The sequence below is a fragment of the Notolabrus celidotus genome, chromosome 24 (genome assembly GCF_009762535.1).
Source record: "Notolabrus celidotus isolate fNotCel1 chromosome 24, fNotCel1.pri, whole genome shotgun sequence".
Classification (NCBI taxonomy): domain Eukaryota; kingdom Metazoa; phylum Chordata; class Actinopteri; order Labriformes; family Labridae; genus Notolabrus; species Notolabrus celidotus.
This window is the reverse complement of record NC_048295.1, coordinates 7,728,889-7,742,687: the sequence shown is the minus strand read 5'-3', so window position 1 is coordinate 7,742,687 and position 13,799 is coordinate 7,728,889. Positions and strand designations below refer to the sequence as shown.

Genomic DNA, 13,799 nt, shown 5'->3' with positions numbered 1-13,799 from the left:
GGGACAAATGTTCCTCATAAACTCACTGTGTGAAGGCGTAACTTGTTTACCTTCTCTTATACATTGACTATCTTCATCCACCAACAGAAGAGCTCTCCTGAAGAAGTATCTCCTCTCACTTATCTCCAAAGAGTCCCGTCCCCAGCTCTGAGGAATAACTACTTTGTTTTGCGTAACTGAAGTTTTCTTTAATTCTTTCACCTCAGTGGTCATTACTTCTCATTTCTCTGCTCTATTAACCCTTTTACTGACGTCCTCTGATTACTTGTTGATGCATAGGCACATTAGACTCAATTGCTGGAGATCTAACTGCCTGTGAGGCACCTGAAGCCATTCATATACATCTCGCTTTGACAACACAAACTCATTAGGCCTGATCGACTGTTCCCCGATTTGATCAGAGAGGAAGTGACTCGATTAATGATGACCTAACGGGCATTCATTGATTGGGAAGCTAGCAGGTGCTAATCTGCAGGGAGGATAAACATAATCATTCGAGGATGTGAGCGAGGATTCTCCCGCCGCACGCACTTTGGAGAGTTGAAGGCAAAAGTTTTTCTAAGGAGGCCCTCGGAGAGTTAAACATAATCGTTAAATCCTGCCGAGTTCGAAGGAGCGGGATGAGTTGTTCCTTTGTGTCTACTTCCAGAGAGGAAGCAGATGAACCCTGATGCAACTCAAGTGCACTCCAGAGCCCAGATAGAGGGAGTGTAAAACCATGGGAAACGACTCCTAACTCAGGACGGAATGACATCTTTAACTTTCAATCTCTGAAGGCTGTTTTAACTCAACGAACGCTTGTTGACAACTTAAAGTGTAGCGCTCACACGACCTCAGATTTGACTCTGAAGATGGATCAAAAGAGTCTGACCCTTCTGAAGCTTCAGACAGATTTCTGGATGACCTGGTCCTCACCCTGCCAATCACATCTGTTTACAGAGTTGATGGGGTGTGAGGCAAAGACTGATTGAGGCGTTTTGGTAAACAACAACATGGCGGAAAGGATCTCGACAGATGTTAGTGTTGATATGAGTTGAATAAAACATGTTTGGAAGCCAATATTAGAAATACTGACTCAGCCTGACTTTAGCTCAACATAGAGACGGACAAAGAGGCGGAGCTGCTTCTGGATCACGAGTGTTAAAGGGGTTACTTGGGTTTTGCAGCCTGCCTCAAGTGGACACCTGAGGAACTACACTTTCCCATCGTCTGGTTGCTACAAAATAAATAATCCTAACTCTGTTGCTCTAAGAACTAGCTTAACATGCTCCTGCTGAGTCACACATTGAGACAGCCTGATTGTTCTGATGTATTGTGTTAGTCTGAGGTCGTTGATTTCACTCCTGGGAATTTATAATGAAATGAGCTACTCAATCAAATCAATTAGCTTGAGGGATTCATAGATTATTGTTTCATAATGAGACTAACATCGACTTGTTTTCTTTGTGTATGAAGAAGGACCAGAAGCCCTGCATACTGTGAGAACCAGAGGGGCGCACCTGTTGTTTTTCAGCACAGCCGACACTTCCTGTTCTTTCTGTTACTAAACTTTGTTCCTGATGTAGAGACACGACACGCCTGCAGCAGGGGAAAGTATTTGAAAGTACTTTTATTCCTTTACTTTCAAATACTTTCCCCTGCTGCTTTGTTGTTGTTGTGCTTTCTGTGAGATATTTAAAAGAGTGCAGCGTTGATTTCTGATTAAAATGAGGCGTCACGAGTCGCCTGACTCCTGAAACGGAGGATAGTGCATCACTTATCTGGAGGCCGAATGTTAACGAGTTTGTTGACCCTGGAAACAGGACGGGAAATGTAATCTTTATTCATTTCAGAAAGATTTTAAATTATATCATAAGAGAGTGCTTAAGTTCACTTCCATACCCAGCAGAAAAACGCTTCAGAGGTTCATTAAAATTCTTTCACACATCCGAGTCAAGAGGAATCTCTTTCAGGCTGATTTGGAGAAAAGCTACTTCAGGTAACATTTGGTGGAGGCTTGATTTAAAATCCTTGAAATCACATGTTCTCTAAGAGATGCCACGGACAATGACAGCACAGAGTAATGCACTTTAAATGTTTTGCAGGTAGGTTTGACTTCAGCACAATTTGAGCGATATAATAAAATCAGAGAGTGAGAAGATCTGCTGCAACAGATCCACTATCAGGTCAAATAAAACCCGGAGGAAAGAATTATTATAAGGGTTCAAAAGTAAGATGTTTACACAATTTTTCTGCTTAAAAATGTACAGCTAACACTTCATCTACATTAATGATGTAAGGAACACGATGTAGGTCTTTAACACAAACATCCTCACCATCATGTGTTAAAGTCACACAGTGAGAGTCGTCCCGCTCTCCTTCTCAGCGGGAAGCCGGCTGTCTGCTACAGCTAAAATATTTACACAGCTTATAATGATATCGTGTGATGTTACATATGCTCCCTCTGAAACACAAGCCTTTCATCTCACCAGGATTACATTTGTCCAATGAATAAATGAGAGAGTAAACATGTAAACATCAGCAAACTGCAGTCTTCACTTCACGGCGCTAATTTCACACTCCAAACAAATGAAGGTGATGGATTACAGAGACGTTTGGAGGAGGGTCCCTGTGACTCCTGCTTCAGTCCACATCTGCAGCTTTAATCTGATTCTTTTTGCTATATTTGGAGTATATGCTACAGAGTGATGCTACTTCAGCGGGAATAAAAGTGGTTCCTAAAGAGAAATACTTCAAAGAGTGTTTACTGTCCTCAGATAACATTATTAGACCTTTCACAGGACTCTCATACCCTCAAGAGTTATTTGTTTTCCTACCTGAATACTAAGCTTTGAATGCTAGTTTGATTTTGTTTTATCTTAAAGTAACTGCATGAAGCTGGAGGTAATTTATTCAGCGGTAGCTTTAATGGAAAATCCATGAAATGGATTCAGAATCAAAAGGTTTAACCTCAGATAGCCTGGATAGCTGATGAGTAGCCTCTTTATACAGTAAAACGAACAAGATGTGATTGTCATGCATATTTTCCATCACGCTGCTTTAAAAATAATGGCTTTCATTCTGAAAATTTATGAGCGCACTGATTAATGTAATGGACAGCCATAAAAGTCCTTCCCCCATTTCGATTTGCTGGCGACACTTCCAGGAAAAGTTTCCCTCGCGCTCACAGGAGGGGAGAGAGAGAACCTTCCAGATTATTTCTTCAAGTGCTTTGATGAGATTATTGCAGCTCCTCAGACTAAATCTATGATGCCTGTTTCAATCAGGGCCTTTTTATGGCGCCTGAGTGGAGGGAAGAGGAGAGAGAGAGAGAGCGAGCCAGGGAAAAAATACAGCAGCAACAACAAAGCTCACACACAAGCAAAACCGTCCGGGATCAGACGAGCTGCCTCCACCGCGCCGTAATTTCACTTCTCTAATTAAGAGCGACAGGATGTCAGCTGCAGACGATGAAACTCTGGTGTTTAGAACTCAGGTAAAAGTTTGAGACCTTTCTACGACTGTAAAAGTTTGACTCTCAAATAAAGTAGATTTACTTTAAATGAATAACCAGCTGGGAGAAATACTTGATGCTGATTGGTCAGAAACGGCATTCACAGACGTCAGAATCAAATCAATCCGCAGAAAGGAGTTCCAACACATCTCACTTCCTGTTAACATGTAATGCAAATTAGAATCCTGACAGGGTGAGCAGGATCCCATCGCAAAGCATCTGATGCATCCTTTGCAGATGTTGCTGCGTCTCCACCTCTCAGTGCTTCATGTCGGTGTGATCAGTCTGAAGTTTGACGTAGAGGCTTCAGTGCTAAGCTACGTTATACTTCCATAAATCTCCGCCCCTCCTAGCTTTCTGTTATAACTATAAAAACATGAAGCACGAGGGACATCACATCGGTTTAAGAGAGGAAAAGAAAACTTGATTTGGAAAGCTTGAAAAGAGACGAGCGTGTTGAAAAGGAACCAAGGCCAGTGTTTCAATCAATGGCGTGTTTCTTTAAGGATTCTCTGTGAGCAGGAGAGTAGAAGGTTATGCTGCCTGTTACAAACCAAAGAAGACAACAGAGAGAGAAAGAAGAAATGAAAGGGGCTCTGATTCAATGCCCCAAAGATATATACAACACACAGGGAGGACTGAAGGGGAGGAACCGGTTTTGTGAGAAGCAGGGATTTTAACGTGGACATGTTCTATGTGTCAGGAGCAAACCAAGGATGTTTCTTTCTTCCTGTTTTCATGTGAAAGATTTTTAAGAGAGAATAAAGAGGAGAAGGAGGAGGATGGGAAAGACAGTTCAGGACAGGGATGGAGAATATTTGTGATTGAGTTGTCCAGACTTCCTCGATATCTAATTTGATTTAGTGGAGGAGAAAATGTGAGTCATTTTTCTCTTTAACCTTCTGACTTTCCACCGTGCAAAAATAAACCAAAGTCGTTTTGGCCAAATATATTCAAATGGATGCCGTTAAAAATGCTCTAAACATAGACGCTCATTATTGAGGAGGAAATTGGTGTGGGATTGGGTATGCTCAATTAGGTTAATGGTGAAAGGTAGCACAACCCAGCAGGGGGGAGCTCTCGCCAAATCAGGCTTCTGTCTAACATCTCTCTATAGGCTCCTCTCTGTTTCCCTCCTTGTCCCTCATTTGAGAGGAGGAGTAGGGGAAGGTAGAGCGTACAGCCTAACCCAGAAGAGTCCAATCTCTCAGACTATCAATCTCCGACTAACCCTGATGCCTCGTGTTCATGTGACATTAGAGTAAAGATTTCAGAGTGCAGAGTGTGACAGGGAAGAAGTTCTTGAAGGAGAGATTCAGCCTAGACAGATTCCCTCTCTCTCTCCACTGTATGTTTTTTTATTGCCATGTTAAGCTAAAAGCTCGAGGTTACTCCTCTACAAACAAACACATAAAGGGAAAAGCGCTTTCAGCCCCCCGTCTCCCCCGTTCCCTCTCTCTCCGAGGCACTTTCCCACGACGCACTGCTGTTCGCTAACAAGGGAGGACAGTCAATCGAAGTGACCCGCCTTAAGCTCGCCGTTTCGGCGCTCTTGTTTTCTATTTGAAAAGCAGCACACATTCTCACAGGCCATTTAGCCGGTGCAGTAATGACAGAGGCAAACACTCGCTCGATCCAAACAGCATAAATGGATGTGGTAACAGGCGGCGAGAGGAGAGCCAAACAACAGCCAGGCAGCCTGCTGTTGTTTGGCTTTTGTTTTATTTTTCACGTGTGACTGCAAGGTCTACAGGGGGGAAGTGAACGCAACATTTTCATTCCATCAGTCTGTGTGTGTGTGTAAATCTTTTCCCCCATGAGTTCCAGCTTCAAAGTGAACAGTGATGCATGTGGCAAACTTCAAAGCCTCTTTTTGCATTTCTGCACACATGTGTTCATTTGCATGTTGGCCTGGAGGAAGTGGAAATGCACATTCAGGTAATAGAGTCATAGAAAGAGCAGCGCAAGCAGCAGGACACTGGCGAGAACACGTTTCATGTGGCAGAAACATAACCACAACCTCAGGACAACTGAGCACGAGCTGCAAAAAGATGTCCGTGTTTGTGTACCGTCGTCTGCGTGTCGGTCTTTCAACAAGCTTGACTAGCCATGCAGAAGCAATCTGTCTGAGCTGCATCCTGATGCAGAATCGCAAAGCAGCACCACAGGAGAACCAGAGGATGAAAGAAAGAAGAAGAGAAGAAGAAGAGAGGGAGTCTTAAAGAAGAAAACCACAGCCCGAGGCTGTTTTTCTGTCAGGTTTGGTTTCTTGGAAGGTTTTGATTTTACCTTTTTGCTGTTTGTTTGTACAGATCTGAAAGAATGGTGTCAGTGGCAGCAGAGAGAAAAGAGGAACCTGGTTCTACTCCTGGAACCTGGTTCTTTGTGATGAGAGGAACCAACAGCAGGATAGGACAGTTCCTACAGCCCATGATTCCTGACTCATTGTTTCAGTCAGTAGGATCAAGGTGAGGAGTAGAGCTGAAGGACTGATGATGTCAGCGGGATGATTTCAAGACAAAATTAAGAAGTGCTTCAAACTGTGTCCTGGGTCATTCTTGTCATTCAACAATGTAAATCTATTGCATGAGGAGCAAAGGCCCAAATTTCTCCCTCAGCAGCCTCACATTTTAAAAAGCAGCTGCGCTCCGAGGTTCTCTTTATCTCCTCTGGAACATCTTGCTCTCTTGCCTTCGTTATCACCAACGCTATCAACCGCTAAACACAACAAGTTCAACAAAGCTCCCCTGTGGGCTGTAAAGTGTTCTCTAAAGGTGCATTTCAGTGAAAAAGTTCCCTTTATCATTCTTTTACCTGTAATGTCGGGTTTCTGCGGCATGAAGAACTGATAGAAGGTCGGCTCTGACAGGCCCTTGACGTTGCGCGCCGTGATTTCCACCTCGTATCTCGTGTTCCACTGCAGTGGCTGCAGCATCGCAAAGTCATTGGCTCCTGGCACCAGCTTGGTCATCCACTGCTCCTCCTTATCCTGAGAGGAGAGGAAACCAGTGAGAGAAGAGGGATGTGAAAAAAAGGCCTGATACACTTGAATAAATAACTTAAACTGATGCTCCACATTTTATTTTTGTCTGCCAGCATCAAAGCAGCGCGAAGGACGTGTTGTGTTATGTGATAAACAACAGCTTTGTGTGTTTAATCTTGGGATTCTGAGGGTTACTGCAATTAGAAGTGGAGTTGCGGTTGTGAAGCGCCCACGCAGATGCACTTGTATAAAAGAAAGGGTAATCCTCCACTTCTCATCACTTCTCTGATACCTTTCTGCTCCTTTGTGGCTGCAGCTTTTTTCTCCCTTTTTTCCCTTCCTTACATCATCCTTCTCTTCCCGACTTCACTCCCCTCGTCCCCTCGAGACCGATGGAAAACAAAAGGTGGGAAAGTGAAGAGTCGGGCTGTGTGAGCTCTGCATTGAGAGGATGCCAAATGTAGTGTGCGGTGTGCACCAGGCATCATTTCACTTCAAACCAATCCCAGACAAAAGAGTGCAAAGAAGGCTTTTAAAGACGAGCCCAAGAGTGAGGAGCAGGTGTCTGCAGCTAAGACGCTGAGTGTGTTTGCACTGCCGACTCAAAGTGGAGCGAGTCTTTAGACAGCAGTGAGACGTAACCTCTGTTTTAAAGTGAAGCTAACACAGGAGAGGCTTTGACCTGTGGTCTTTCTAATGGCCAGCAGGGGGCGACTCCACTGGTTGCCTATGAGTCTCATGAAACTAGATCAAGAAGGATTAGAGATGGGAAATGAAGATGGAAACGAGCTACTGTTGTTTGATAAAGATGTGTTGAACCCCTGACACAGTATGTTGGTGTTTGTAGTCTTCTCTAATACAGTACGGTGTTCATTAAGTAAAGTTTGGACCTCTTTAGAGTTTAAGAGATGATAAAGTAAGGCGTGCTTTGAGGCTACCTGCGATTGAAACCAGGAGAGAGATAAACTCACTCCACCCGTTGTCCAAATATGGTCCTTCCTGGCTCTAAAAACAAAATGACGTCATGCTGGCTTCTTCTTTTGTCCTCTGTGTCAGACAAGGTCAGGGGATGAGCAGTTTGTGAAGTACTCGCCTCTCTCTCTTGCTCTGACTTCAGAAAGCCTCACTGAGACTCCCTGACCCTCTGTTCCACCGCGTGTTATTCTAAACCGCCCTCACTCTCTCAATGAGACACAAACGCCTGCTCGGATGCGTTAGCGTCGGGCAGAGTGGAGATTTGAACCAGCCCAAATCCACTTAGTCCTGTGGAGAGTTTTTGTAACAGTGCCATCTATTCTGCTTCCTGGTCTCAGTTCAGCTGCTCGCCTTATCTCGTGACTTTAAGCTGCCTTTTTTTTTTTGTCCTCTTCTGCACGCACCGAAAAAATCAACTACTTGAATGGATGAGTGCTTCCTGAGAGCTTGTGTGTTCTCTCATTTAAATCGTGAATTGTAAGTGACATAAGGAGAGAGAAATAGACATTCTCAACCAGAACATTATTCATTTTGCCACCAATGCACCCACTCAACTCAATCGACAGGAACCTATCAAGCTGGTGAGTCACGCACACTCGACACGTCCTGATGCCACATCCTGTGTCGCCATTGTGACACACACAAAGGGACAATCTGTGATTACGAGCTGTTTTGATGTCCTTTATGGGAGACCAAATTACACAGTACAAAATTAAAGAAAACACCTCCTCGTGATTGTATGGTCCTTGTTTTGTTAAATTACTAGGTGGAGGTGTCGCTGATCGGAGCGGAGAAGATTCTGCTCCATGGTGTGATGTGTTTGGGAATATAAAAGGTGATCCTAAAAGGAGGTGGACATTATGAAAAGGTGAATAAACACAAAACAAAAACAACAAAGTCTATCCCTCGTGCATTGATGGTTGATGTCAAAGGTTTGAAGGTCTACAAAGAAACATCGTTCTCTACTTTTGTCGTTTATGTTTATGTTGTGACAACATTCACCCTGACACATTCAAACTGAGTTAAAGGGGCTTCGGTTAATCTCACCGTCTCACTCACCGTCTTGTACTTGACGATGTACTCCACGATGGGCATCCCTCCATCGTCCTGCTTGACCAGCCCCAGCCTGTAGGCCTTCCCCATCCCTCTCTGCCCGTGCACCGCTGGCGGACTCGGCTCCCCTGAGGACGATGAGAGGAGGAGGCTTCAGTGGAGATGCAAAACAATATGTCCTTTGTGTGTGTGTGTGTGTGTGTGTGTGTGCGTGTGTGTGTGTGTGTGTGTGTGTGTGTGTGTGTGTGTGTGTGTGTGTGTGTTCCCAAGGAGGGGAGCAGGTGGCAGAGTGAGATATGTGATAAGGAAACAGTACAAGGAGAGAGAGAAGGCTTTGAGCTGAATTAAATTCATATTACAAGGCAGCTCCCACCGCCCGGCTGTAACTAATGTTGACTGCAGGTTCTTATTATTCACTGTATTTTGCTAATTGGCTCTTCTTCCAAACATTCATCCTCAGGAGCGGCTCTGCTGTACAATATCAACACTGGGAGTCTTTTTTTCGATGGCCTCGCCCAGATTTACGGCGACCCCGCTGAGCCAGATTGCCAGAATAAATAAAAAGCTTATCATAAAAGCCCCGCAGTATATAACTTTTAATGCAGCGGTTATACACCAAGACACAAATTTGACAGGATGTATTCCAAGCTCCAATAATCTGGATTCATCTTCCTGAAATATGAGGAGGTTGTAACCATCTCAAGCATGAACACGGCTAAGCTCTGTGAGAAGGCGAGTAGGTCTCATTTCAGCCAGGAGCTGGATTCTGCAGGATGTTTGATTTTATCTCAGATTTCATGAAATCTGGACGTGAATATCTTTCAGAATTTGCAATCCATCATCCTCTGAGCTTCTTTAAAATCCAGGGATGCTTCAATAATTAACAACTAACCCAGTCTCATGCTGTTAAGCCATTGTAGTGATGATTAAAGTGATTATGACAGGAAGTGTGTGTGAGTGGCTGTTAGCATGTGTCTAAAAGTCGCCGTTAGGTTTGATTCTAATGAGCTGAGAAGCTTTTATTTTGAAGGATGTGTCATTAAACGCTGGAACTATGCAGGATTCAGGGACTTACGGATAGGTAGAGTCTGGAAGGTCTCCGTGTGGCTGAACTCTCCCTGACCCTTCCCGTTGACAGCTGCAACTCGGACCTCGTACGTCGTGTTGGGCTCGAGGCCCGTCAGTACCACCGTCGCTGCAGAGAGAGGAGCAGAGGTCGTGTGAATCACTCAGACGGAAGAGGAGAAAATGAGCGGAGGAGGATTTAAGGCTTAAAGTTTGAGGAGGTAGAAAAATCAAGAAGTAGAAGAAGCATTCCCTCCAATACGTAAGGATTATCAACACGGGTTTCTCTGAATGTAAAATCACTCACAAGTCTTACTCATTCACAGGTCTGATTGCAGTGCTTCATCGTAGAGCACGGTGCAAGAGTCCCAACTCTATCATTAACCTGTTTCCTGAGTTCTGCTGCATTTTACATGAGTGCGTCTCTCACACTTAAAGGTGTGTTTTCAAAACTGTTTTTCATAAGAAATGACAGCCTTTCATCTCACGCTGCATCTCAATTTCCTCTTGACAAAATTAAAAAGTTTGAGAGTCACGCTCACACTGAAATCAGCACTCAGCTCAGGAACTTCTGTGAGCCTTTCTGAACAAAAACAGCAGATCTCTGCGTTTCCTCTGACTCCTTTGAAAGGACTTTCCCGGTTCTGACATTCTAATATCCTCCCACACAGGTAAGGTCTGCAGAGAAAAGCTTCCCCCAGCTTGGTGTTGAAGAACTTCAGTGACCTGACCTCTACTTAGTGCAGCACCTTAGGGATGAAGAGGCAGACCTCGCGGCCTAACATCAGTGGCCGGTGTCACTGAGGCTCTTGAGGCTGAATTGGAAGCAAATCCCTGCAGCCAGGTTATGAAATCGGGTGACTCCCTCCCTCCCTCCCCGAGGGGAGGAGGTTGAATTCATTAAGGGGTGCAGTGTGCTGGACACTAACTAGTTCAGACAAAATTATGTCTGACGACGTGGAAAGGTTACAGGTTGTAGAGGTGATACTGGAAGAGAGGAGAGACACCATTGGGCCACACTTATCATCTCTCCCCCATATGTAGCACACATACAAAGTGATAGAAGTCATTCAAAACATGATCCTGCGTGTGATTGGTCAAGATCAAAATGTTTCAAGAAGAAGAAGGTGTGTAAAGAGAGGAGTCGGACCAGGACAGATTCTTTTGCTCACATGTGACTCAGGTGTGATATTTTTGACAGGTCACACAGAGTCTGATCTTTACCTCTGCCTGTTGACACTGTTGCAGAAACATAAGTGTCTTAGGCTGGTTGTGAGAGTTGGGTTACAATGACAGCAGGCACAGATGTGAGAGCAGCCTGGGGATCTACCGGACCCCAACCATCTCTGAGCAGGAAAGTGGAGCAACATCCTGAAGCAGAGCTGTGAGAGCATCTCAGACCAAGGACTGTAAGCCTTTCACTGATGCTCGTATACTTTCTAATAAATGATGCATTCAAAGACAGGACGTGGGTGTGAATCTCCTGAGAGGAGCGTACATTAATATAAACTATCATCATGGTGACATTGAAAGCAGTGTACAGTCTGGAGCTTCACACTGTAAACTGTACAATGCAGTTCTGATTGTAGAGAACGGGAAACTTCATTATCAGCGCACATTACAGATTCCTATTTCAATCCTTCAGTCGCTCGAGTCTATTTACATAACCTTGACTATTCAGAGAGGCAGCACAGAGTCGGCAGTGTAATGAGCTTGAGTGAAAAGTTGTTGTTTTTGTCAGTCGGCACAAATTAAATACTTGAATAGAAATAGGTGCTTCTGCACTTCTTTAGTCCTGGAATTGAAAACAAATTCTGTAATTTGCAGCCGTGCTGGGTTACTTTCCAGGCCATAAGCAGACATTTCAATTTGGGCGAAAGCATTGGGATGAAACGAGTCCAGGCATCTCATTATGCTGAAGAGTTTATTTTGTGAGGATCTTCTGCCGAGGGGATCTGAAGTGGATTCCATGATTAGATGAGAGCACTTAGCGGTTTGTAATTAGTCTGTTTCACATTTTTAATAATTTGTTTTAATCTTGAATCCCGCCATATTTACTGTCACAGGCAGCTTTATTCATGAAGAGCTGGTCCACATGTTCCCTCTCCTTCATTCCCTCATCCCTCTAAAAGGTGCAGGGCGTTTTTTTTTTCAGGTTTATTAGAGAAGTGCTACCCTCAGTTTAGTATTCCCCTCACTGTTTCCCCACATGTAATTGACTCTGAAATGAAGGATATTAGCGATAAGCCCTTCAGGTTTGTCAGACTTGCTTATCACCTGACCCAAAGTCCTCTAGCTTTAATTTTCCATCCATCCATCCTTCACTTCAGGTTTCACTTTCCAGAAACAGGCTCAGAATTCAATTTAAAGTTGTAAAGCAGGAAGAGAGGAGAAGCTACTCTTTCAGACTCTCTGAACGCTGTCTGAAGTTCATGAGGACAACGATAGGATGCTCTTCTGACATGACCCACCCAGTCTGATGAGTAGAAGCTGTAAACTGTTATATTTCATGTGTATTTTGAATGTTATGTTTGTTGTATGTAGACCCTAACCCACCCCACAGCTCTACATGTCAAGGTTATTCAGAGATCACAGAGGACACTCACTCTGCACGCTGTGTGACTTGACGTCCCTCCACTCCTGTGAGCCCACCTCCTTGTACTGGACCAGGTAGTAGCTGATGGGCACACCGCCATGCGAGTCAGGCTTCATGAAAGTCACGGTGGCTAAGCGCTGGGAGACAGCTGAGAGACGAACCGAGTATGGATTTGACGGTACATCTGAAGGGAGGAGGGGAGAAAAAAAAGGACACGGGTCAAACACGGCATCTCAACCAGGGTCCTTTGATAGATGCTGTTAAAGTGAAAATCAAATTTCACAGACTTTTATAAATGAAAGCTGAACAGAACGAGGGTGACTGATGTGAAAACATCAAGGACAGAGTCAGAAAATGATGGCTCCTTTTTCATAGTGAAGTGAGGACGCCACACGTGAAGTATGAATTCAACCTTGAGTGCATTACCCGTAAAACATCCTCATTATTAACTCTTACTTCAGAGCTTTACAGCAAAATAGAGCTTTGTTAAGTAACATATAGTATCCACACATACTTTAGTGTGTAAATACTTTGACTGATAAATATCTTTAAAGCTCCTGTGAGCAACTTCTACTTCCTGTTGATTTTGGCGCCCCCCTGTGGACAAAGTGCTACATCACATCTTTTCTAATATAGCTCTGTGCATGTTTAAGTTCAACATACACATGTATTACTCTCCAACATTCTTTCCCTTTGAAAATGCTTTTAAAAAGTATCTTCCTGCAGCACTGAAAGCATCATGTTTTGCTTTCTCTGCTCATTTAAAAAAAGGCAAATTTAACAAAGTCCTTCTACTTCTGTTTATCATGCAGAGGCCACTGTTTTAACAAAAACAAGAGTGCACGAGTTACATTTTTAAAAATACAAACACATTCTCATCTTAATTAGGAGGAAATGTCACGGTATTTTCTAAATTACAACCTCTAAAAGCACTCTCTTAGTAAACATGAACGGATTACCTCTCTGTCATCCTCATCACTAGAGCTCAGATGATATGATGGCTGTTGTTGCTGCACTGCAATTTAACAACATTTAACTGGAAGCATCCCTGGGCTGAATCATTAAGTTGTCCTTGGACTTGTTATTGTTGTAAACCAACATATTTACTCTCTTCTGGTTTGTTGTCTCGTTTTAAAAGCATCAGAACAACATCTACAAAAGACGTTCCCTGTTTGTTTCCTCTCTGAGCTTTGAAGACGGACGATGAAAAAAGTTCCCACAGCTTCCAGAGGAGATCATCCCTCTTGAGACTCCATTACTGACCCGAACTTTAACACAGTGTGAGTGTGTGTCTGTGTGCAGAATCCTCGGTGTCAAAACAACTTCCAAAACACATTGTTTCCTCCAAGACTCCATACCAGGTCAGCTTTTTGCTCACTACTTTCCCCCTCAGCCAGAGCAATTCAATCTGCACTAAAGATAATTGGACTGCACTATTGTGTATTAGCCCGAGCTCCCGTAAATTAGGGGGTACTTCAGTAAATAGCGAGGGCCATGGTAAATCAGGCAGCACTATTTGAGATTAGGCGAGGCTGAATAGGGGCTTGGAGTTGTAGGAGAATCTGTCTTCCTGAGAATTGCAAATAAGGCCGTAACCATTAGCAGAGAGGTAGAGGGTTACAGAGCGGCTGAGC

The 13,799-nt window shown here is 43.9% G+C and overlaps 1 protein-coding gene across 1 annotated transcript in view; it reads right to left on the bottom strand.

Annotated features, from left to right (window-relative positions):
• LOC117808422 (neural cell adhesion molecule 2-like) overlaps window positions 1-13,799 on the bottom strand; it is a 359,969-nt gene that overhangs the window by 16,227 nt on the left and 329,943 nt on the right. Inside the window, exons 22-25 of the mRNA XM_034678166.1 lie at window positions 12,176-12,349; window positions 9,580-9,699; window positions 8,499-8,632; window positions 6,308-6,482 (exon numbers count right to left, since the gene is read on the bottom strand). Coding sequence (XP_034534057.1) covers window positions 6,308-6,482; window positions 8,499-8,632; window positions 9,580-9,699; window positions 12,176-12,349 — 603 coding nt within the window. The remainder of the gene's footprint in view (window positions 1-6,307; window positions 6,483-8,498; window positions 8,633-9,579; window positions 9,700-12,175; window positions 12,350-13,799) is intronic.